At 42.3% G+C, this 24037-nt stretch overlaps 1 protein-coding gene across 1 annotated transcript in view; it reads right to left on the bottom strand.

Annotated features, from left to right (window-relative positions):
* The window catches only part of kif6 (kinesin family member 6), a 104677-nt gene that overhangs the window by 466 nt on the left and 80174 nt on the right, over positions 1-24037 (bottom strand). Inside the window, exons 10-11 of the mRNA XM_045690343.1 lie at positions 5141-5244; positions 1142-1400 (exon numbers count right to left, since the gene is read on the bottom strand). Coding sequence (XP_045546299.1) covers positions 1142-1400; positions 5141-5244 — 363 coding nt within the window. The remainder of the gene's footprint in view (positions 1-1141; positions 1401-5140; positions 5245-24037) is intronic.

Below are 24037 nucleotides of genomic sequence, written 5' to 3'. Positions count from 1 at the left end.
GGTTACCTGCAAGGAAACATTTGCCGTCATCATTGCTTTGCACAAAAAAGGGCTTCACAGGCAAGGGTATTGCTGCCAGTAAGATTGCACCTAAATCAACCATTTATCGGATCATCAAGAACTTCAAGGCTCTCCTTGAAGAAGGCTTCAGGGTGCCCAAGAAAGTCCAGCAAGCGCCAGCACCGTCTCCTAAAGTTGATTCAGCTGCGGGATCAGGGAACCACCAGTACAGAGCTTGCTCAGGAATGGCAGCAGGCAGGTGGGAGTGCATCTGCACCCACAGTGAGGCGAAGACTTTTGGAGGATGGCCTGGTGTCAAGAAGGGCAGCAAAGAAGCCACTTCTCTCCAGGAAAAACATAAGGGACAGACTGATATTCTGCAAAAGGTACAGGGTGAGCGCTACCATCAGTCCTGTGTCATGCCAACAGTAAAGCATCCTGAGACCATTCATGTGTGGGGTTGCTTCTCAGCCAAGGGAGTGTGCTCACTCACAATTTTGCCTAAGAACACAGCCATGAATAAAGAATGGTACCAACACATCCTCCGAGAGCAACTTCTCCTAACCATCCAGGAACAGTTTGGTGACGAACAATGCCTTTTCCAGCATGATGGAGCACCTTGCCATAAGGCAAAAGTGATACCTAAGTGGCTTGGGGAACAAAACATCGATATTTTGGGTCCATGGCCAGGAAACTACCCAGACCTTAATCCCATTGAGAACTTGTGGTCAATCCTCAAGAGGCGGGTGGACAAACAAAAACCCACAAATTCTGACAAACTCCAAGCATTGATTATGCAAGAATGGGCTGCCATCAGTCAGGATGTGGCCCAGAAGTTAATTGACAGCATGCCAGGGCAGATTGCAGAGGTCTTGAAAAAGAAGGGTCAACACTGCAAATATTGACTCTTTGCATCAACTTCATGCAATTGTCAATAAAAGCCTTTGACACTTATGAAATGCTTGTAATTATACTACAGTATTCCATAGTAACATCTGACAAAAATATCTAAAGACACTGAAGGCAGCAAACTTCGTGGAAATTAATATTTGTGTTATTCTGAAAACTTTTGGCCACGACTGTAGACCAGAGAGGAAAACCAGTGTGGGAATGATAATGATGGGTATACACTGTGAGATACATGATGATAGTGGTTGTGTGGGGGCGGGGGAGGAGGAGAGAAAAATATGTAATGAGGTAATACAAACATATCAAAAGAGAAAAGAAGTGGGTGATGAGAAATGCTGAGCAGATAGAAATTGTGTGAGAGAGAGAGTGAGTGAATTGCAAGTACCTTTAGCAGAGAGAAACAGTATTGGATTTTTCTCATGTCAGGTCCCAATGCCAGTGTGACCTCACAATCAGGGTCATCCAGAAAGACCTTGACCAGCTCCTCCATCCTGGGAGAAATTAAAAAAAACATGGAAGAACAGCATAAAGAACACAATGTACACACGCACGTGAGCACAAAGAATACACGTTGACGCAAACACACACAATACTACCAAAGCTTACAGCACTAAAGCATTTTGCAACCTTTCTCCAAGTTCTCCATTAGTTTCTTTTAAAACTTGAGCAATCAAAGGGTTAAAATCTATATTTGAGCTCAACAGCTATGTTTAAAGATTGGGTAGAGTCAAAGACAACTATTTACTTAAATGTGTGCAACAGTTCCACTGGGATAAACCATCGCTAGATGATAGTCCAAACATTGGTTCGTCAAGCATTGAAACTGGCCACTGGAAAAGACGTGGGGCAAAGATCCAATGTACTCAAGACAATACACAGTCCCATTTCCGCTAAAACATTGCTGGTGCAAAAACCTGCAACGTTTATAGGTGTAAGGACCTAAAACAAACCCACTGCTCTTATTTGAAAGCCCTGCAAGTCATCACATATATTTTAAGTGCTAAGTTCAAACTGGATTTTCAGAATATTCCTCAATGCAAATGCTAATATTGAAAGGAGCAAAAGATCATCCTTGGTCTAACTTAGTACTGCATGATGTAGTACATGTGCTTATGTATTGAGAAACCGAAAGGTAATCCCACCAGCAACCATACAGTATGACCAATAAACAGTTGAAGTCGGAAGTTTACATACACTTAGGTTGGAGTCACTAAAACTCATTTTTCAACCACTCCACAAATTTCTTGTTAAACTATAGTTTTGGAAAGTCGGTTAGGACATCTACTTTGTGCATGACACAAGTAATTTTTCCAACAATTGTTTACAGACAGATTATTTTACATATAATTCACTCTATCACAATTCCAGTGGGTCAGAAGTTTACATACACTAAAATGACTGTGCCTTTAAACAGCTTGGAAAATTCCAGAAAGTGATGTCATAGATTTAGAATCTTCTGATAGGCTGTGGATGTATTTCAAGGCCTACCTTCAAACTCAGTGCCTCTGCTTGACATCATGGGAAAATCAAAAGAAATCAGCCAAGACCTCAGAAAGAAAATTGTAGACCTCCACAAGGTTCATCCTTGGGAGCAATTTCCAAATGCCTGAAGGTACCACGTTCATCTGTACAAACAATAGTACGCAAGTATAAACACCATGGGACCACGCAGCCGTCATACCGCTCAGGAAGAAGACGCGTTCTGTCTCCTAGAGATTAACGTACTTTGGTGCGAAAAGTGCAAATCAATCCCAGAACGACAGCAAAGGACCTTGTGGAGGAAACAGGTACAAAAGTATCTATATCCACAGTAAAACGAGTCCTATATCGACATAACCTGAAAGGCCGCTCAGCAAGGAAGAAGACACTGCTCCTAAACCACCATATAAAAGCCAGACTACGGTTTGCAACTGTACATGGGGACGAAAATCGTACTTTTTGGAGAAATGTCCTCTGGTCTGATGAAACAAAAATAGAACTGTTTGGCCATAATGACCATCGTTATGTTTGGAGGAAAAAGGGGGACGCTTGCAAGCCGAAGAACACCATCCCAACCGTGAAGCACGGGGGTGGCAGCATCATGTTATGGGGGTGCTTTGCAGCAGGAGGGACTGGTACACTTCACAAAATAGATGGCATCATGAGGGAGGATAATTATGTGGATATATTGAAGCAACATCTCAAGACATCAGTCAGGAAGTTAAAGTTTGGTCGCAAATGGGTCTCCAAATGGACAATGACACCAAGCATAGTTCCAAAGTTGTGGCAAAATGGCTTAAGGACAACAAAGTCAAGGTATTGGAGTGGCAAACACAAAGCCCTGACCTCAATCCTATAGAAAATATGTGGGCGAACTGAAAAAGCGTATGCGAGCAAGGGAGCCTACATCCCTGACTCAGTTACACCAACTCTGTCAGGAGGAATGGGCCAAAATTCACCCAACTTATTGTGTGAAGCTTGTGGAAGGCTGCCCGAAATGTTTGACCCAAGTTAAATAATTTAAAGGCAATGCTACCAAATATTAATTGAGTGTATGTAAACTTCTGACCCACTGGGAATGTGATGAAAGAAATAAAAGCTGAAATAAATCATTCTCTCTACTATTATTCTGACATTTCACATTCTTAAACTGAAGTGGTGATCCTAACTGACCTAAGACAGGGAATTCTTACTAGGATTAAATGTCAGGAATTGTGAAAAACTGAGTTTAAATGTATTTGGCTAAAGTATATGTAAACTTCAACTGTATGTTTGTAGATATGGAAATTTTACAACAAAAAAGCCAGGAAAAGTTTGCTTGGAGGATGATTTGACTTGGGCGGATCAGTTTAATGCATAAACAAGTGAAGAAACAAGTAAATAAAAAGGTGGCCGTCGGTTAGTGCGGTCACAGCAGACATCATTACGTTTCCCCCTGCGTGAGTTTGACCACAGATAGGGGAAACCAGGGATAATCAGCCGAGGAGAGAGGGAAAATTGTAAAAACATTGCATCGAGGAAGCTGGGAGAGGTAAAAAGATCAGAACTGGAGGGAAGTGTTGCCAGGAGTTTAGGTGAAACCCTTGGGGTCTGAACACTGGGCCCGTCCACGGTCGAGTTCATTAGGCACCAAATGGAAAAAAGCGGACTGAAGCACATCGCGAAAATACCCGGACTCATCCATTAAGAAACTCATTTTCATTTTATATTCCAAAGCGTAAAAAATAAAACCTGCGCATGTCCTAATGAACACTATCTGGGTCATCCTGCTGTTAAGAGCGCTAGGGTCACTTTAAACGTTTCCTTAACTTACGCCCTTAAACAATTTCCCCATAAATATATTTTATTAAACCCGGCCCAGATTGTCAAGAACAGTCCTTTGGGGAACCCCTGAAGTTGAAAGTAAGCAGAAGATAATGTGGCTTTAACATCTTGGCAACTACTAGATACATTGGCACTATTGCACAGTCCCGAATAACAGGCAAAATGATGGATCATATACTGTGCGGCTAAAACTCGCTAGAATAAATAGCTGTGTAAATTAAGAATTTCTCTCTGTCTGGTGCGTGGTGTAAACATCCTGGAAGCAGGACAGAGGCCAGCACAGCACTGTTCCTGTCCTCACTGTCCTGAGATGACTGCCTCAGTGATGTCTAACTGCTGCTCAGATCATTACAGACACACAACCAATGCTGCACTGGCCGAATGCCTGCTGCTGCATTCTCCGGAACTTTGTGAATGTATTTTGCAACATTGAGCGTTTTTTCTTCTTCCATGATACTCTAAATGTGTAAACTAAGAAACTGTGTAAACTTTTCTAAGCCGGGTTTAATTGAATTCCTGCTATAGTTTTCTGAGTTGAAGACACATGCTATGAACCCCCTTAAACATCATGGACGCATGCAAAATAGCACCCTTTTCCCTATTTCAGGGCTCTCCAACCCTGTTCCTAGGGAGCTACAGTCCTGTACATTTTCACTTCAAGCCTAATCTAGCGCACCTGATTCTAATAAATAGCTGGTTGATCAGCTGAATCAGGTTAGCTACAACTGGGGAACAGAGTGGGAGAGCCCTGCCTATATAGTGCATTACTTCTGACCAGAGCCCTATGGGTCCTGGTCAAAAGTAATGCGCTATAAAGGTAATACGGTGCAATTTGGGAGGCAGCCTATGATTTTAGTCTTATGAGGCTTTCATTCGGTGGATTTGAATGACATATAATTGACTCTAGGCAAATATGAATGGAGCGTACTTATGAATCTCCTCTTGAGTTAGCTGGTCCTCTCTTTTCTCCCCAGTCACCATAGAGAGCTCTTCCTTCAGGGACTGGATCTCCCTCTTCAGACGCACAATTAGCTGGAAGACACAAAAGAACACACACATCATGGTCAGCACAAGAACACACACACACACACACTGGTCAGCGGGAGAACATGCACACACAATTTTTGTCAGAGCAGGAGATAGCACATTCACCCACTTAGAAATAGAGCCACGTTGGCCCATACACACACAACATTTTGCCACTGCCAATTGATGACAGAATAAACTCAAAAATGAACTTGCGGCGGCATGTTTTTTAAGGACAGTCTAACCAGTTCCAGACAACTGGATGCTCTAGCGAGAAAGCACAGGAAGCTCTGATACCTCACCAAAACATAAAATAGCATTAACCTATTACGGGAGAAAGACAACACATACAATCTCCTGTTTCTGTCTGCACGCTTTTGGTCAAAGCCTGCAGAGCCTATGCCTATGACCCAAATGGCACCCTGTTCCCTAAAAAGTGCACTGCTTTTGACCAGGGCCCATAGGGCTATTATCAAAAGTAGTGCACTATGTAGGGAATAGGGTGCCATTTGGGACATAATTTATGTGTCGCTTGCCCTCAGGAAGCACTGACTGGGCTGTTACTATACCTGTGTGTCCCAAATGGCATCCTAATCCCTTTATAGTGCACAACTTTTGACCAGGGCCCACAAGGCTTTTGTAAAAAAAGTACTGCACTATATAGGGAATTTTTTATTTATTTATTTATTTCACCTTTATTTAACCAGGTAGGCAAGTTGAGAACAAGTTCTCATTTACAATTGCGACCTGGCCAAGATAAAGCAAAGCAGTTCGACAACATACAAAAAACACAGAGTTACACATGGAGTAAAACAACATACAATCAATGATACAGTAGACAAAAATAAGACTATATACAATGTGAGCAAATGATGTGAGATAAGGGAGGTAAAGGCAAAAAAGGCCATGGTGGCAAAGTAAATAAAGTATAGCAAGTAAAACACTGGAATGGTAGATTTATAATTTGAAGAAAGTTCAAAGTTAAAATATAAATAATATGGTGCAAAGGAGCTTTAGGGGTGACCAGAGAGATATACCTGCTGGAGCGTGTGCTACAGGTGGGTGCTGCTATGGTGACCAGTGAGCAGAGATAAGGGGGGACTTTACCTAGCAGGGTCTTGTAGATGACCTGGAGCCAATGTGTTTGGCGACGATTATGAAGCGAAGGCCAGCCAACGAGAGCGTACAGGTCGCAGTGGTGGGTAGTATATGGGGCTTTGGTGACAAAACGGATGGCACTGTGATAGACTGCATCCAGCTTGTTGAGTAGGGTATTGGAGGCTATTTTGTAAATGACATCGCCGAAGTCGAGGATTGGTAGGATGGTCAGTTTTACGAGGGTATGTTTGGCAGCATGAGTGAAGGATGCTTTGTTGCGAAATAAGAAGCCAATTCTAGATTTAACTTTGGATTGGAGACGATTGATGTGAGTCTGGAAGGAGAGTTTACAGTCTAACCAGACACCTAGGTATTTGTAGTTGTCCACAAATTCTAAGTCAGGACCGTCCAGAGAAGTGATGCTGGACAGGCGGGCAGGTGCAGGCAGCGATCGGTTGAAGAGCAAGCATTTAGTTTTACTTGTATTTAGGAGCAGTTGGAGACCACGGAAGGGGAGTTGTATGGCATTGAAGCTCGTCTGGAGGGTTGTTAACACAGTGTCCAAAGAAGGGCCAGAAGCATACAGAATGGTGTCGTCTGCGTAGAGGTGGATCAGATTCACCAGCAGCAAGAGCGACATCATTGATGTATACAGAGAAAAGAGTTGTCCCAAGAATTGAACCCTGTTGTACCCCCATAGAGACTGCCAGAGGTCCGGACAGCAGGCCCTCCGATTTGACACACTGAACTCTATCAGAGAAGTAGTTGGTGAACTTTGGCCAGGTCAATGAATACGGCAGCACAGTATTGTTTCTTATCGATGGCGGTTACGATGTTGTTTAGGACCTTGAGCGTGGCTGAGGTGCACCCATGACCAGCTCTGAAACCAGATTGCATAGCGGAGAGGGTGCGGTGGGTTTCGAAATGGTCGGTAATCTGTTTGTTGACTTGGCTTTCGAAGACCTTAGAAAGGCAGGGTAGGATGGATATAGGTCTGTAGCAATTTGGGTCAAGAGTGTCACCTCCTTTGAAGAGGGGGATGACAGCAGCTGCTTTCCAATCTATGGGAATCTCAGACGACACGAAAGAGAGGTTGAACAGGCTAGTAATAGGGGTTGCAATAATTTCGGCAGACAATTTTAGAAAGAAAGGGTCCAGATTGTCAAGCCCAGCTGATTTGTAGTGGTCCAGATTTTGCAGCTCTTTCAGAACATCAGCTGGATGGATTTGGGAGAAGGAGAAATGGGGGAGGCTTGGGTGAGTAGCTGTGGGGGGTACAGTGCTGTTGAATGCAGTAGGGGTAGTTAGGTGGAAAGCATGGCCAGCCGTAGAAAAATGCTTATTGAAATTCTCAATTATAGTGGGCTTATCGGTGATGACAGAGTTTCCTATCCTCAGTGCAGTGGGCAGTTGGGAGGAGGTGTTCTTATTCTCCATGGACTTTACAGTGTCCCAGAACCTTTTAGAGTTTGTGTTGCAGGAAGCAAATTTCTGTTTGAAAAAGCTAGCCTTGGCGTTTCTAACTGCCTGTGTGTATTGGTTTCTAACTTCTCTGAAAAGTTGCATATCGCGGGGGCAGTTCGATGCTAATGCAGAACGCCACAGGATATTTTTGTGTTGGTTAAGGGCAGTCAGGTCTGGGGAGAACCAAGGGCTATATCTGTTCCTGGTTCTAAATTTCTTGAAAGGGGCATGCTTATTTAAGATGGTGAGGAAGGCATTTTTTTTAAATAACCAGGCATCCTCTACTGAAGGGATGAGGTCAATATCCTTCCAGGATACCAGGGCCAGGTCGATTAGAAAGACTTGCTCGTTGAAATGTTTCAGGGAGCGTTTGACAGTGATGAGTGGTGTTTGACCGCTGAACCGTTACGGGTGCAGGCAATGAGGCAGTGATCGCTGAGATCTTGGTTGAAAACAGCAGAGGTGTATTTAGAGGGCATGTTGGTTAGGATGAAATCTATGAGGGTGCCAGTGTTTGCGGCTTTGGGGTTGTACCTTGTGGGTTCATTAATAATTTGTGTGAGATTGAGGGCATCAAGCTTGGATTGTAGGATGGCTGGGGTGTTAAGCATGTCCCAGTTTAGGTCACCTAGTAGCACGAGCTCTGAAGATGGATGGGGGGCAATCAGTTCACATATGGTGTCCAGAGCACAGCTAGGGGCCGAGGGGGTCTATAGCAGGCGGCGACGGTGAGAGACTTGTTTTTGGAGAGGTGGATTTTTAAAAGTAGAAGTTCAAATTGTTTGGGTACAGACCTGGATAGCAGGACAGAGCTCTGCAGGCTATCTCTGCAGTAGATTGCAACACCGCCCCCTTTGGTCGTTCTATCTTGTCTGAAAACGTTGTAGTTAGGGATGAAGATTTCAGAGTTTTTGGTGGACTTCCTAAACCAAGATTCAGACACAGCTAGGACATCCGGGTTGGCAGAGTGTGCTAAAGCAGTGAATAAAACAAACTTAGGGAGGAGGCTTCTAATGTTACCATGCATGAAAGCAAGGCTATTACAGTTACAGAAGTCATCAAAAGAGAGCGCCTGGGGAGTAGGAGTGGAGCCAGGCACTGCAGGGCCTGGATTCACCTCTACATCCCCAGAGGAGCAGAGAAGAATGAGTATGAGGGTACGGCTAAAAGCTATAAGAATTGGTCGTCTGAATAGTCCAGAATAGAGAGAAAAAGGAGCAGGTTTCTGGGGGCGATAAAATAGCTTCAAGGTATAATGTACAGACAAAGGTATGGTGGGATGTGAATACAGAGGAGGTAAACCTAGGCATTTACTGATGATGAGAGAGATATTGTCTCTAGAAACATCATTGAAACCAGAAGATGTCATAGCATGTGTGGGTGGAGGAACTGAGAGGTTGGATAAGGTATAATGAGCAGGGCTAGAGGCTCTACAGTGAAATAAGCCAATAAACACTAACCAGAACAGCAATGGACATTGCATATTGACATTGAGGAGAGGCATGCTTAGACGAGTGATCAAAGGGTCCAGTGAGATTCAGACAGCTAGCCGAGCCATAGGTAGCAAGCTGGTGGAAGATGGAGGGAGGTCTGTTTTTAGCCACCTCGTGCGTTTCCATCTGTGGGTTAGTGGGGTTCCGTGTGGAAGGGGGGACCAGTCCAAGTTGGCAAAATAGCTATAGTGGCCCAAGAAAAGTGTCCGATAGACCTATTCAGATCGCAGCCGATAAGACAGCTAACGATTAACGATTAGTGGGCCGCAGATGGGCGATCAGGTTACGTCGCGACGGAGGGGCCAGTTGGATAACTCCCTCGGGCAGATAACGTCGGTGGTCCCATCGTGAAGGCCCGATGGGGCTCCGCATCGGCAGTAAAGCGGGTCAGGATAGGTGATTGTAGCCCAGGAGACACTTCAGCTGGCTAGCTCAGGAAAAGCCCATGAGTGGCTGACAGAACTCTTCAGCTGGCTAGCTCCGGAATAATGTGTGTTAATTCCGGGACTGACGTTGCCAATAGTCACTCAGGCAGCAGCTAGTTAGCTGCAAGATCCAGGTGTAAATGTCCAGAGCCTACGGTATAAATCGGGGAAAGGAGAGAGAATAGGTCCGGTGTGCTCTGGTCTGAGTCGCGCTGACTTCTCGAACCACCTTTTGGACCAGACTTTGCTCATTTGCAAAAGAACAGGACTAGTCTAATTGTTACAACTGAAAATGGGATAAATATAACGTAAACACTGATTAGAATCTTTAAACGTATCCACAATATTTTTCAGACGTCACAAAATACAGAAATCAAAAAGGATCAAGTGGAATCTACTTCCTGTTGCATTACCTAATTCCCTGAAATTTGCACTAGCTGTGATAGCAAAGGCTGCATGTTTGGCTTGATTATTATTAGTTAAATCTAACGTCAGCTCCATTTCAGTAATAAATAGCAAACGCCAGCATAGGCAGCAGCTTTATAGAGATGAGATGACTTGGAATGAAAATAAAGTCATCAAATAAAACAAATGTAATATATACACAACTGAAATATTTTATTAAAGTAATGTGAATAAATTATTGTTAATAAGTGATAAGCAGTAATGGGCAGTCATGGGACTTTTATTAATTGTTTTATTCTGTGATGTTACAGCATTCAACCCACATAATGCATCAAATCAAATTGTATTTGTCACATACACATGTTTAGCAGATGTTATTGTGAAATGTTTGTGTTTCTAGCTACAACAGTGCAGTAATATCTAACAATTCACAACAATACACACAACCTAAAAGTAAAAGAATGGAATTGAGGAATATATAAATATTAGGGTGAGCAATGTCAGAGTGGCATAGACTAAATACAGTAGAATAGAAAACATATACATATGAGATGACTAAAGCAAAAATATATAAACATTATTAAAGTGACTAGTGTTCCATTATTAAAGTGGCCAGTGATTTCAAGTCTATGTATATGGGGTAGCAGCCTCTAAGGTGTAGGGTTATTTAACCGGGTGGAAGCTGCCTAGTGATGGCTATTTAAAAGTCTTGAGATAGAAGCTGTTTTTCAGTCTCTTGGTCCCAGCTTTGATGCACCTGTGCTGACCTCGCCTTCTGGATGATAGCGAGGTGAACAGGCAGTGGCTTGGGTGGTTGTTGTCCTTGATGATCTTTTTGACCCTCCTGTGATGTCAGGTGCTGTAGGTGTCCTGGAGGGCAGGTCGTTTGCCCCCGGTGTGTGCATTTAGTGTAAAAAATTTATAATCGAAACAGAAATCAAAAACCGTGATAATTTTTTCAATAATCAAACTGAAACCGAACAGACCAAAAAAAGCACTAATCGCTCAGCACTATTTTGTTGAAACACATGGAGGGCATTCCTCATTTATTACTATTCTCTTTCTACAGTCTGTTCCCATCTGTGCTTCAGCCCCGGCCTCCACATTAGGGCAACCTGAGCGATTAGGGCTAAATCTCCTGAAGCCTCTGGTCTATTGCAGGAGCTAAGAGGTTATTAAGGGTCAGGGATGACCTGGCTAGACATGACTTCCACTTTGATGCTAAGCAATAATATCTAGACAGTGTAATCTCCAGCGGGTGGGTGGGTGGGTGTGACCAGTATTTGGGGACAAATCATGGTAACACTTTATTTGGATAGTCCATCTGTAGATGCTCTACAGACTTCAACTATCTACTTATCCTAACCCTAGCTTCCCATAGGGCGGCGCACAATTGGCCCAGCGTCGTCCGGGTTTGGCCGGTATAGGCCGTCATTGTAAATAACAATTTGTTCTTTAACTGACTTGCCTAGTTAAATATTTAAAAACATTTAAAAAAATAAACCCTAACCCTAGCCATTATTCTAAACCTGACCCTAACCTTAGCAAGCAGTTGCTTATCAACAGATAGTATAACCATCTGTAGAGCAATTCAGGCTATCCAAATAAAGTGTGACCCAAATCACAAGGCAGATTCGGACACTAACTATTCCAGCAGCAGTAGAGAAATACAATCAAGAGCAACAACTATTTGCCACTTTTGCAACTACTCTCGACAGTTGTTAGAAGCCTAGGGTCATTGAAAGTCAAGTGAAGGGCAAAGCTCATATGAACAGACCTTAATAAAGCAGTATGACATCTTACAAAAGCCTGAGGAAACCAGACCATCAGACAAAGTGACTAGAGCACCAAAAGCCGCTCCCAATCTCTTTTTACCCATTAAGCTTATGTGATATTCCTAGCTGTGCCCTCAAAGCTTGACCACTGGTCATTGGTCACTGGGAATGGTTTGGTTTTATTTCGGAGCCTGAACCCACGCTGCTACCGCAAGGCCAAAATCGTCTCCCATAGGCCCAGAATAAAGCCTGGCCTAGGCCATGTGATCCATGATGTCAGCACATAGCTACAGATCACTAGGTCAGGCTGGTGCACCAGAAGGCTATTGTCATGCAAACACTCTATGAAACTTGATGCACTCAGCCTAAAAATGTTATACATAAATTGCACACAACAAGTGGCCAGAAAGTAACTTCGGTGACAGTTACTCAGGTGTAAGGTTAGGTGAAATATTTAGGGCACTGTACAGTCGTGGCCAAAAGTTTTGAGAATGACACAAATATTAATTTCCACAAAGTCTGCTGCTTCAGTGTCTTTAGATATTTTTGTCAGATGTTACTATGGAATACTGAAGTATAATTACAAGCATTTTATAAGTGTCAAAGGCTTTTATTGGCAATTAAATGAAGTTGATGCAAAGACTCAATATTTGCAGAGTTGACTCTTCTTTTTCAAGACCTCTGCAATCCGCCCTGGCATGCTGTCAATTAACTTCCGGGCCACATCCTGACTGATGGCAGCCCATTCTTGCATAATCAATGCTTGGAGTTTGTCAGAATTTGTGGGTTTTTGTTTGTCCACCCGCCTCTTGAGGATTGACCACAAGTTCTCAATGGGATTAAGGTCTGGGGAGTTTCCTGGCCATGGACCCAAAATATTGATTGTTTTGTTCCCCAAGCCACTTAGTTATCACTTTTGCCTTATGGCAAGGTGCTTCATCATGCTGGAAAAGGCATTGCTCGTCACCAAACTGTTCCCGGATGGTTAGGAGAAGTTGCTCTCGGAGGATGTGTTGGTACCATTCTTTATTCATGGCTGTGTTCTTAGGCAAAATTGTAAGTGAGCCCACTCCCTTGGCTTAGAAGCAACCCCACACAGGAATGGTCTCAGGATGCTTTACTGTTGGCATGACACAGGAGTGATGGTAGCGCTCACCTTGTCTTCTCCGGACAAGCTTTTTTCCGGACGCCCCAAATAATTGGAAAGGGGATTCATCAGAGAAAATGACTTTACCCCAGTCCTCAGCAGTCCAATCCCTGTACCTTTTGCAGAATATCAGTCTGTCCCTTATGTTTTTCCTGGAGAGAAGTGGCTTCTTTGCTGCCCTTCTTGACACCAGGCCATCCTCCAAAAGTCTTCGCCTCACTGTGGGTGCAGATGCACTCACACCTGCCTGCTGCCATTCCTGAGCAAGCTCTGTACTGGTGGTGCCCCGATCCCGCAGCTGAATCAACTTTAGGAGACGGTCCTGCCGCTTGCTGGACTTTCTTGGGCACCCTGAAGCCTTCTTCACAACAATTGAACCGCTCTCCTTGAAGTTCTTGATGATCCGATAAATGGTTGATTTAGGTGCAATCTTACTGGTAGCAATATCCTTGCCTGTGAAGTCCTTTTTGTGCAAAGCAATGATGACAGCACGTGTTTCCTTTCAGGTAATCATGGTTGACAGAGGAAGAACAATGATTCCAAGCACCACCCTCCATTTGAAGCTACGAGTCTGTTATTCGAACTCAATCAGCATGACAGAGGGATCTCCAGCCTTGTCCTCGTCAACACTCACACCTGTGTTAACGAGACAATCACTGACATGATGTCAGCTGGTCCTTTGTGGCAGGGCTGAAATGCAGTGGAAATGTTTTTCTTGGGATTCAGTTCATTTGCATGGCAAAGAGGGACTTTGCAATTCATTGCAATTCATCTGATCACTCTTCATAACATTCTGGAGTATATGCAAATTGCCATCATACAAACTGAGGCAGCAGACTTTGTGAAAATGAATATTTGTGTCATTCTCAAAACTTTTGGCCACGACTGTACATACACATCTATGTGTTATTTGTGATAGGCCTATGGGATAATATTTGATCATATCACAGTATTGTAGTGACCTTAGTACAACAACTAGTGACCTCAACAGGGGTCCGAGCCTCTTGGTGTAATGGCTACATGTTGGGCTATGCCCCCAAAATTCCCTGTAATGTGCTATTATGGGAACACTTCATACAGACTGGCATGTTTCACTCAGTTTTATGCCTACTGAACACCACCCTTTGGCTAAAGCAACAAGAAAAACCCTTGGCACTACTCTGTACATAGCTGCCTTCAGACAATGACGCTGAGTATGTCCTGCGCTGCCCTGTACTGGATCGTGTTCGTTAAACACAAAATGGAAAAACGGAAAGAAACGGAGAAGGACTTCCTGAACTTGGAAAACAAAAACAAACGTTTCTTGTTATATGTTGCAAAATGTTTTTGCTACGTGTTCACTAATGAATACGACCCTGGAATCCATCACCAACAAGCACTATCGTCCGTTTCCCCTCCCTTCTTTAATGATGGCGAGACGAGGGGAACCTCAGGAATTTTTAACACCCATTTCCCAAACATGTCTCTCTCTGGCTGACTGTAGCAGGCAGACCTGGGTTCAAATACTACTTTGCATCTTTCAAATACTTGTAGATTTTATTTTAGCCTCCCTTGTGTGCCAGATGGGCAGGGTTTGCAGTTTTGTGAGTATTCTATTGGTTTCATGGCAACAGAATAGCTCAATCAAAACCATTCCAAGTAGTTGAAATTATTTCAAGTAGTGTTTGAACACAGGTCTGGTAGCAGGGCTGTTTGTTTGAGTTATGGGTATGTGCAAATCAGCCCTCTCTGGTCAGACAGGGGGAGAGGAAAGGAATGCTGCTACTGCTTGACTGCTGATAGGTAAACTAAGATAAAAAGGAACTTGAGTGACCACCACAGAGGGGAAAACTGTCTTGGACACAATCCTTTCTCATGAAGAACCAATAACGCACATCTCATACGTATATTGATAAAATACATAGCCTTATAACCAGGGATGGAATTGGGAATAACGTGGAAACAGAGTTAGAAAAGTGAAAAGGTGAAAATCTAAGAGGCAAACATTTAGACAATTGTGAGTTTTAACTTTGCACAACTCTTAGGACAACATTTATCTATTGTTTTTGTCAAACTTGCTCAAGCTCAGTACATCTGGGTGGGAGTCATTGATGGACGGCAATATTCAAACTTTGTCTAAAATTATGAAGCAAATGTAAGTGAGGACTGAGGCTGGACCACTCAGAAATACTCAACACCTATTGGAAAGCCATTCTGGTGTGTCTTTGACAAAATAAATTGTAATTGTCCCGCTGAAAAATAAAACTATCCCAGGGTTAGATTTTCATAAGACTGAGGAGGGTTTTCCTCGGCTTTTTGTCTAGGCTTTGCTCGTTTCATTATTTTATTTTTATCCTTACAAACTCCCCAGTCCTTGCCAGTGACATGCATACCCATAGCATGAATCTGCCACTACAAGACTTGAAAATACAGAGGGTTTCACTATGTATTGTGTTGTATTGGACTTGAACAAATCATGTAGTTTTTAATTTAGGCCAAAAATATATTTGTTGTGTTGTCTTGCAGTATTACCTAATGGCCTTGTTGCAAACAGAATGAATGAATTGGAGTGGAGTTTTTAAACCAGGCTTCATTCTTTTCACTTTGTGATACCGGTCAGTAAGGTGTAGTGAATGCAATGTTGTGAAACCTTTTCAATTATTGTGGTGGCAGCATCATGTTCTGGGTATGCGTGCCACCGGCAGGGACTGGGGAGTTGTCAGGATCAAACTCCAAATAAAAAGTTAGAGGAAACCCTGTCTCAGTCTTCGGAATACCTAAGGGTTGGTTTTCTTTTTCAGCGGGACAATTACACCCATTTTTATGCCAAAGACATACCACACCGGCTTTCCAATAGGTGCTGAGTGTTCCTGAATCATCCAGTCTCAGGCCTGACTTAAATCTGCTTGAAAATCTGAGACAAGGTATGAATATTGATCAAATCAAATCATATTTTATTTGTCACATGCGTCGAAAACAACAGGTGTAGACCTAACAGTGAAATGCTTACTTACAAGCCCTTAACCAACAATGCTTTAACCTCTCTGGGATATGTGGGACGCTAACCCTAACCCTAACCCACCTCGACAACAGCCAGTGAAATTGCAGGGCGCCAAATTCAAAACAACAGAAATCTCATAATTAGAATTCCTCAAACATACAAGTATTAAACACCATTTTAAAGATAAACTTCTTGTTAATCCAGCCACAGTGTCTGATTTCAAAAAGGCTTTACGGCGAAAGCATAACATACGATTATGTTAGGTCAGCACCTAGTCACAAAAAACATAAAGCCATTTTCCAGCCAAAGAGAGGAGTCACAAAAAGCAGAAATAGAGATAAAATGAATCACTAACCTTTGATGATCTTCATCAGATGGCACTCATAGGACGTCATGTTACACAATACATGTATGTTTTGTTCGATAAAGTTCATATTTATATCCAAAAATCTCAGTTTACATTGGCACGTTATGTTCAGTAATGTTTTGCCTACAAAACACCCGGTGATTTTGCAGAGAGCCACATTAACTTCTCTAGGGCTAGTGGGACGATTTCGTCCCACCTACGTAACAGCCAGTGGAATCCCGTGGCGCGTTATTCAAATACCTTAGAAATGCTTTAACCTGTTGGGTCTAGGGGGCAGCATTTGCACGTCTGGATAAAAAAAATGTACCCGATTTAATCTGGTTACTAATCCTACCCAGTAACTAGAATATGCATATACTTATTATATATGGATAGAAAACACTCTAAAGTTTCCAAAACTGTTTGAATGGTGTCTGTGAGTATAACAGAACTCATTTGGCAGGCAAAACCCTGAGACATTTTCTGACAGGAAGTGGATACCTGATGTGTTGTATTGACTTTAAACCTATCCCATTGAAAAACACAGGGGTTTAGGAATATTTTGGCACTTCCTATTGCTTCCACTAGATGTCACCAGCCTTTACAAAGTGTTTTGAGTCTTCTGGAGGGAGATCTGACCGAACAAGAGCCATGGAACGATGATGGCCCATTAGACACCTGGCGCGCAAGTTCATGTTGGGTACCCTCGTTCCAATACGTTATAAAAGAGTATGCATTTGTCCACCTTGAATATTATTCATGTTCTGGTTAAAAAGGCCCTAATGATTTATGCTATACAACGTTTGACATGTTTGAACGAACGGAAATATATTTTTTCCCCTCGTTCATGACGAGAAGTCCGGCTGGCTTACATCATGTGCTAACGAGACGGAGATTTTTGGACATAAATGATGAGCTTTTTTGAACAAAACTACATTCGTTATGGACCTGTGATACCTGGAAGTGACATCTGATGAAGAGAATCAAAGGTAATGGATTATTTACATAGTATTTTCGATTTTAGATCTCCCCAACATGACGTCTAGTCTGTATCGCAACGCCGTATTTTTCTGGGCGCAGTGCTCAGATTATTGCAAAGTGTGATTTCCCAGTAAGGTTATTTTTAAATCTGGCAAGTTGATTGCGTTCAAGAGATGTAAATCTATAATTCTTTAAATGACAATATAATATTTTACCAATGTTTTCTAATTTTAATTATTTAATTTCTGACGCTGACTTGACTGCCGGTTATTGGAGGGAAACGATTTCCTCAACATCAATGCCATAGTAAAACGCTGTTTTTGGATATAAATATGAACTTGATAGAACTAAAAATGCATGCATTGTCTAACATAATGTCCTAGGAGTGTCATCTGATGGAGATTGTAAAAGGTTAGTGCATCATTTTAGCTGGTTTTATGGTTTTGGTGACCCTGTCTTTGACTTGACAAAACATTACACACAACTCTTGTAAATGTACTGTCCTAACATACTCTAAATTTATGCTTTCGCCGTAAAACCTTTTTGAAATCGTAAAACGTGGTTAGATTAAGGAGATGTTTATCTTTCAAATGGTGTAACATAGTTGTATTTTTGAAAAATTTGAATTTTGACATTTATTTGGATTCAAATTTGCCGCTCTTGAAATGCACCTGCTGTTGATGGAGTGCACCACGGGTGGCACGCTAGCGTCCCACCTAGCCCCAAGAGGTTAACTTCAATTTCTCAAACATATGACTATTTTACACCATTTTAAAGACAAGACTCTCGTTAATCTAACCACACTGTCCGATTTCAAAAAGGCTTTACAACGAAAGCAAAATATTAGATTATGTCAGCAGAGTACCCAGCCAGAAATAATCAGACACCCATTTTCCAAGCTAGCATATAATGTCACATAAACCCAAACCACAGCTAAATGCAGCACTAACCTTTGATGATCTTCATCAGATGACAATCTTAGGACATTATGTTATACAATACATGCATGTTTTGTTCAATCAAGTTCATAATTATATCAAAAACCAGCTTTTTACATTAGCATGTGACGTTCAGAACTAGCAAACTTCCGGTGAATTTACTAAATTACTCACGATAAACGTTCACAAAAAACATAACAATTAATTTAACAATTATAGATACAGAACTCCTCTATGCACTCGCTATGTCCGATTTTAAAATAGCTTTTCGGTGAAAGCACATTTTGCAATATTCTGAGTAGATAGCCCGGCATCACAGGGCTAGCTATTTAGACACCCACCAAGTTTAGCCCTCACCAAAGTCAGATTTACTATAAGAAAATTGTTATTACCTTTGCTATTCTTCGTCAGAATGCACTCCCAGGACTTCTACTTCAATAACAAATGTTGGTTTGGTTCAAAATAATCCATAGTTATGTTGAAATATCCTCTGTTTTGTTCGTGCGTTCAAGACACTATCCAAAGTGTAAAGAAGGGTGACGCGCACAACGCATTTCGTGACAAAAAAATTCTAAATATTCCATTACCGTACTTCGAAGCATGTCAACCGCTGTTTAAAATCAATTTTTATGCCATTTTTCTCGTAAAAAAGCGATAATATTCCGACCGGGAAAGCGTGTTTACGTTCAAAGAGAGAGAAAATAAAAACATGGGATCCCCTCGTGCACGAGCCTCAGTCTGATGGTCCTCTGATCGACCACTTACCCAAGGCGATAATGTTTTTCAGTCAGGGGCTGGAATTACATCATTCAGCTTTTTCCCGGGATCTGAGAGCCTATGGGAGCCGTAGGAAGTGTCACGTTACAGCAAAGATCCTCAGTTTTCAATAAACAGAGCCAAGAAGCTCAAGGAATGGTCAGAGAGGGCACTTCCTGTACAGAATCTTCTCAGGTTTTTGCCTGCCATATGTTCTGTTATACTCACAGACCCCATTCAAACAGTTTTAGAAACTTTAGGGTGTTTTCTATCCAAAGCCAATAATTATATGCATATTCTAGTTTCTGGGCAGTAGTAATACCCAGATTAAATCGGGTACGTTTTTTATCCGGCCATGTAAATACTGCCCCCTAGCCCTAACAGGTTAATTTACAGAAATACTCATCATAAACTTTGATGAAAGATACAAGTGTTATGCATAGGATTATAGATAAACTTCTCCTTAACCTGTTGGGGCTAGGGGGCAGTATTTGCACGGCTGGATAAAAAAATGTACCCGATTTAATCTGGTTACTAATCCTACCCAGTAACTAGAATATGCATATACTTATTATATATGGATAGAAAACACTAAAGTTTCCAAAACTGTTTGAATGGTGTCTGTGAGTATAACAGAACTCATTTGGCAGGCAAAACCCTGAGACATTTTCTGACAGGAAGTGGATACCTGATGTGTTGTATTACCTTTAAACCTATGCCATTGAAAAACACAGGGGCTGAGGAATATTTTGGCACTTCCTATTGCTTCCACTAGATGTCACCAGCCTTTACAAAGTGTTTTGAGTCTTCTGGAGGGAGATCTGACCGAACAAGAGCCATGGAACGATGATGGCCCATTAGACACCTGGCGCGCAAGTTCATGTTGGGTACCCTCGTTCCAATACGTTATAAAAGAGAATGCATTCGTCCACCTTGAATATTATTCATGTTCTGGTTAAAAAGGCCCTAATGATTTATGCTATACAACGTTTGACATGTTTGAACGAACGGAAATATATTTTTTCCCCTCGTTCATGAAGTGAAGTCCGGCGGGCTTAGATCATGTGCTAACAAGACGGAGATTTTTGGACATAAATGATGAGCTTTTTTGAACAAAACTACATTCGTTATGGACCTGTGATACCTGGAAGTGACATCTGATGAAGAGAATCAAAGGTAATGGATTATTTACATAGTATTTTCGATTTTAGATCTCCCCAACATGACGTCAAGTCTGTATCGCAACGCGTATTTTTCTGGGCGCAGTGCTCAGATTATTGCAAAGTGTGATTTCCCAGTAAGGTTATTTTTAAATCTGGCAAGTTGATTGCGTTCAAGAGATGTAAATCTATAATTCTTTAAATGACAATATAATATTTTACCAATGTTTTCTAATTTTAATTATTTAATTTGTGGTGCTGACTTGACTGCCGGTTATTGGAGGGAAACGATTTCCTCAACATCAATGCCATAGTAAAACGTTGTTTTTGGATATAAATATGAACTTGATAGAACTAAAAATGCATGCATTGTCTAACATAATGTCCTAGGAGTGTCATCTGATGGAGATTGTAAAAGGTTAGTGCATCATTTTAGCTGGTTTTATGGTTTTGGTGACCCTGTCTTTGAATTGACAAAACATTACACACAACTCTTGTAAATGTACTGTCCTAACATACTCTAAATTTATGCTTTCGCCGTAAAACCTTCTTGAAATCGTAAAACGTGGTTAGATTAAGGAGATGTTTATCTTTCAAAGGGTGTAAAATAGTTGTATGTTTGAAAAATTTGAATTTTGACATTTATTTGGATTCAAATTTGCCGCTCTTGAAATGCACCTGCTGTTGATGGAGTGCACCACGGGTGGGACGCTTGCGTCCCACCTAGCCCATAGAGGTTAATGCAAACGCTGTGTCAGATTTCAAAAAAGCTTTACGGTGAAAGCACACAATGCATAATCTGAGTACAGCGTTCAGCCACCAAAACAAGCCATACAGATACCCGCCATGTTGTGGAGTCAACAAAAGTCAGAAATAGTGTTCTAAATATTCACTTACCTTTGATGATCTTCATCGGAATGCACTCCCAGGAATCCCAGTTCCACAATAAATGTTCGTTTTGTTCGATAAAGTTAATCTTTATGTCCAAATACCTCCTTTTTGTTTGCGTGTTTAGTTCACTAATCCAAATGCACAAGGAGCGGGCACTAAGTCCAGACGAAAAGTCAAAAGAGTTCCATTACAGTTCGTAAAAACATGTCAAATGATGTATATAATCAATCTTTAGGATGTTTTTATCATAAATCTTCAATAATATTCCAGCCGGACAATTCCTTTGTCTTTAGAAAGGAAAGGGAACGGAGCTTGTGCTCACGGCTGCGCGCGATCAACAACTAAAGGCTTTCAGCTGAGGCAGTTACTGTGACTGGTCTTATTCGCTCCCCTTTCACAATAGAAGCCTGAAACAACGTTCTAAAGACTGTTGACATCTAGTGAAAGCCTTAGGAAGTGCAATCTTACCAAATGTACACTGTATATTGGATAGGCAATCACTTGAAAAACTACAAACCTCAGATTTCCCACTTCCTGGTTGGATTTTTCTCAGGTTTTCGCCTGCCATATGAGTTCTGTTATAGTCACAGACATCATTCAAACAGTTTTAGAAATGTTTTCTATCCCAATCTACTAATAATATGCATATCCTAGCTTTTGGGCCTGAGTAGCAGGCAGTTTACTCTGGGCACGCTTTTCATCCGGACGTGAAAATACTGCCCCCTATCCCAAAGAAGCTAAGAAATTAAGAAAAAAAATAAGTCAAAAATAGATAAGTATAAAAGTAACAAATAATTAAACAGCAGAAGTAAAATAACAAGCGAGGCTATATACTGAGGGTACCGGTACAGAGGCAATGTGCCGGGGAACCAGTTAGTTGAAATAATATGTACATGTAGGTAGACTTAAAGCGACTATGAATAGATTATGAACAGAGAGTAGCAGCAGCGTAAAAGAGGGGTCTGGGTAGCCCTTTGATTAATTAGCTGTTCAGGAGTCTTATGGCTTGGGGGTAGAAGCTGTTAAGAAGCCTTTTGGAACCTCGACTTGGAGCTCCGGTACCGCTTGCCGAGCGGTAGCAGAGAGAACAGTCTATGACTAATGTGGCTGGAGTCTTTGATAATTTTTAGGGCCATCCTCTGACACTGCCTGATATAGAGGTCCTGGATGGCAGGAAGCTTGGCCGCAGTGATGTACTGGGCCGTACGCACTACCCTCTATAGTGCTCTCCGGGCGGAGGCCGAGCATTTGCCGTACCAGGCAGTGATGCAACCCGTCAGGATACTCTCGATGGTGCAGCTGTAAAACCTTTTGAGGATCTGAGGACCCATGCCACATCTTTTCAGTCTCCTGGAGGGGGAATCGGCTTTGTCGTGCACTCTTCACGACTGTCTTGGTGTGTTTGGACCATGATAGTTTGTTGGTGATGTGGACACCAAAGAACTTCAAGCTCTCAACCTGTTCCACTACAGCCCTGTCGATGAGAATGAGGGCGTGCTCCATCCTCCTTTTCCTGTAGTCCACAAACATCTCCTTTGACATGATCACGTTGTCCTGGCACCACACGACCACGTCTCTGACCTCCTCCCTATAGGTTGTGTCATCGTTGTCAGTGATCAGGCCTACCACTGCTGTGTCATCGGAGAACTTGATGATTGTGTTGGAGTTGTGCCTGGCCATGCAGTCATGAGTGATTAGGGAGTACAGGAAGGGACTGAGCACGCACCCCTGAAGGGCCCCCGTGTTGAGGATCAGCGTGGCGGATGTGTTGTTCCCTACCCTTACCACCTGGGGGCAGCCCGTCAGGAAGTCCAGGATCCAGTTGCAGAGGGAGGTGCTTAGTCCCAGGGTCAATAGCTTAGTGATGAGCTTTGAGGGCACAATGGTGTTGAACGCTGAGCTGTAGTCAATGACATCATCGATGCACTTATTGATGAAGCCAGTGACTGATGTGGTGTACTCCTTAAAAACATCAGAAGAATCCCGGAACATATTCCAGTCTGTGCTAGCAAAACAGTTCTGTAGCTTAGCATCTGCTTCACCACTTTCTTATTGACCGAGTCACTGGTGCTTCCTGCTTTAGTTTTTGCTTGTAAGCAGGAATCAGGAGGATAGAATTATGGTCAGATTTGCCAAATGGAGGGCGAGCGAGAGCTTTGTACGTGTCTCTGTGTGTGGATTTAAGGTGGTCTAGAGTTTTTTTCCCTCTGGTTGCACATTTAACATGCTGATAGAAATTAGGTAAAACTGATGAGTTTCCCTGCATTAAAGTCCCCGGCCACTAGGAGTGCCGCCTCTGGATGAGCATTTTCCTGTTAGCTTATGACTGTATACAGCTCATTGAGTGTGGTCTTAGTGCCAGCATCAGTCTGCGGTGGTATATAGACAGCTACGAAAAATATAGATGTAAACTCTCTTGGTAAATAGTGTGGTCCACTACTTATCATGAGTTATTCTACCTCAGGCGAGCAAAACCTTGAGACTTCCTTAGATTTCGTGCACCAACTGTTGTTTACAAATATGCATAGGCTGCCGCCCTTTTACTTACCAGAGGCCGCTGTTCTATCCTGCAGAAAAAGCTTAAAACCCTCCAGCTGTAAGTTAATCATGTCATCGTTCAGCCACGACTCGGTGAAACAATAGTTTTTAATGTCATGTTGTTAGGATATAGGTGCTCGTAGTTCGTCTATTTTATTATCGATTGATTGTATGTAGGCTAACAGGACCATGGTAAAAGTAGATTACCCTCTCGGCGACAAATCCTTACATCGTCCATGATACCTCCGTCTTTTCCTCGTGCAAATGACGGGGATGAGGGCCTTGTTGGGTGTCTAGAGTAAATCCTTTCCGTCCGACTCGTTGAAAAATAATTCCTCCAGTACGGGATGAGTAATAGCTGCCCTGATATCAAGAAGCTATTTTCGGTCATAAGACACAGCG

This window comes from Salmo salar, chromosome ssa11 (assembly GCF_905237065.1).
Source record: "Salmo salar chromosome ssa11, Ssal_v3.1, whole genome shotgun sequence".
Classification (NCBI taxonomy): Eukaryota; Metazoa; Chordata; class Actinopteri; order Salmoniformes; family Salmonidae; genus Salmo; species Salmo salar.
This window is presented reverse-complemented; position numbering and strand designations above follow the sequence as displayed.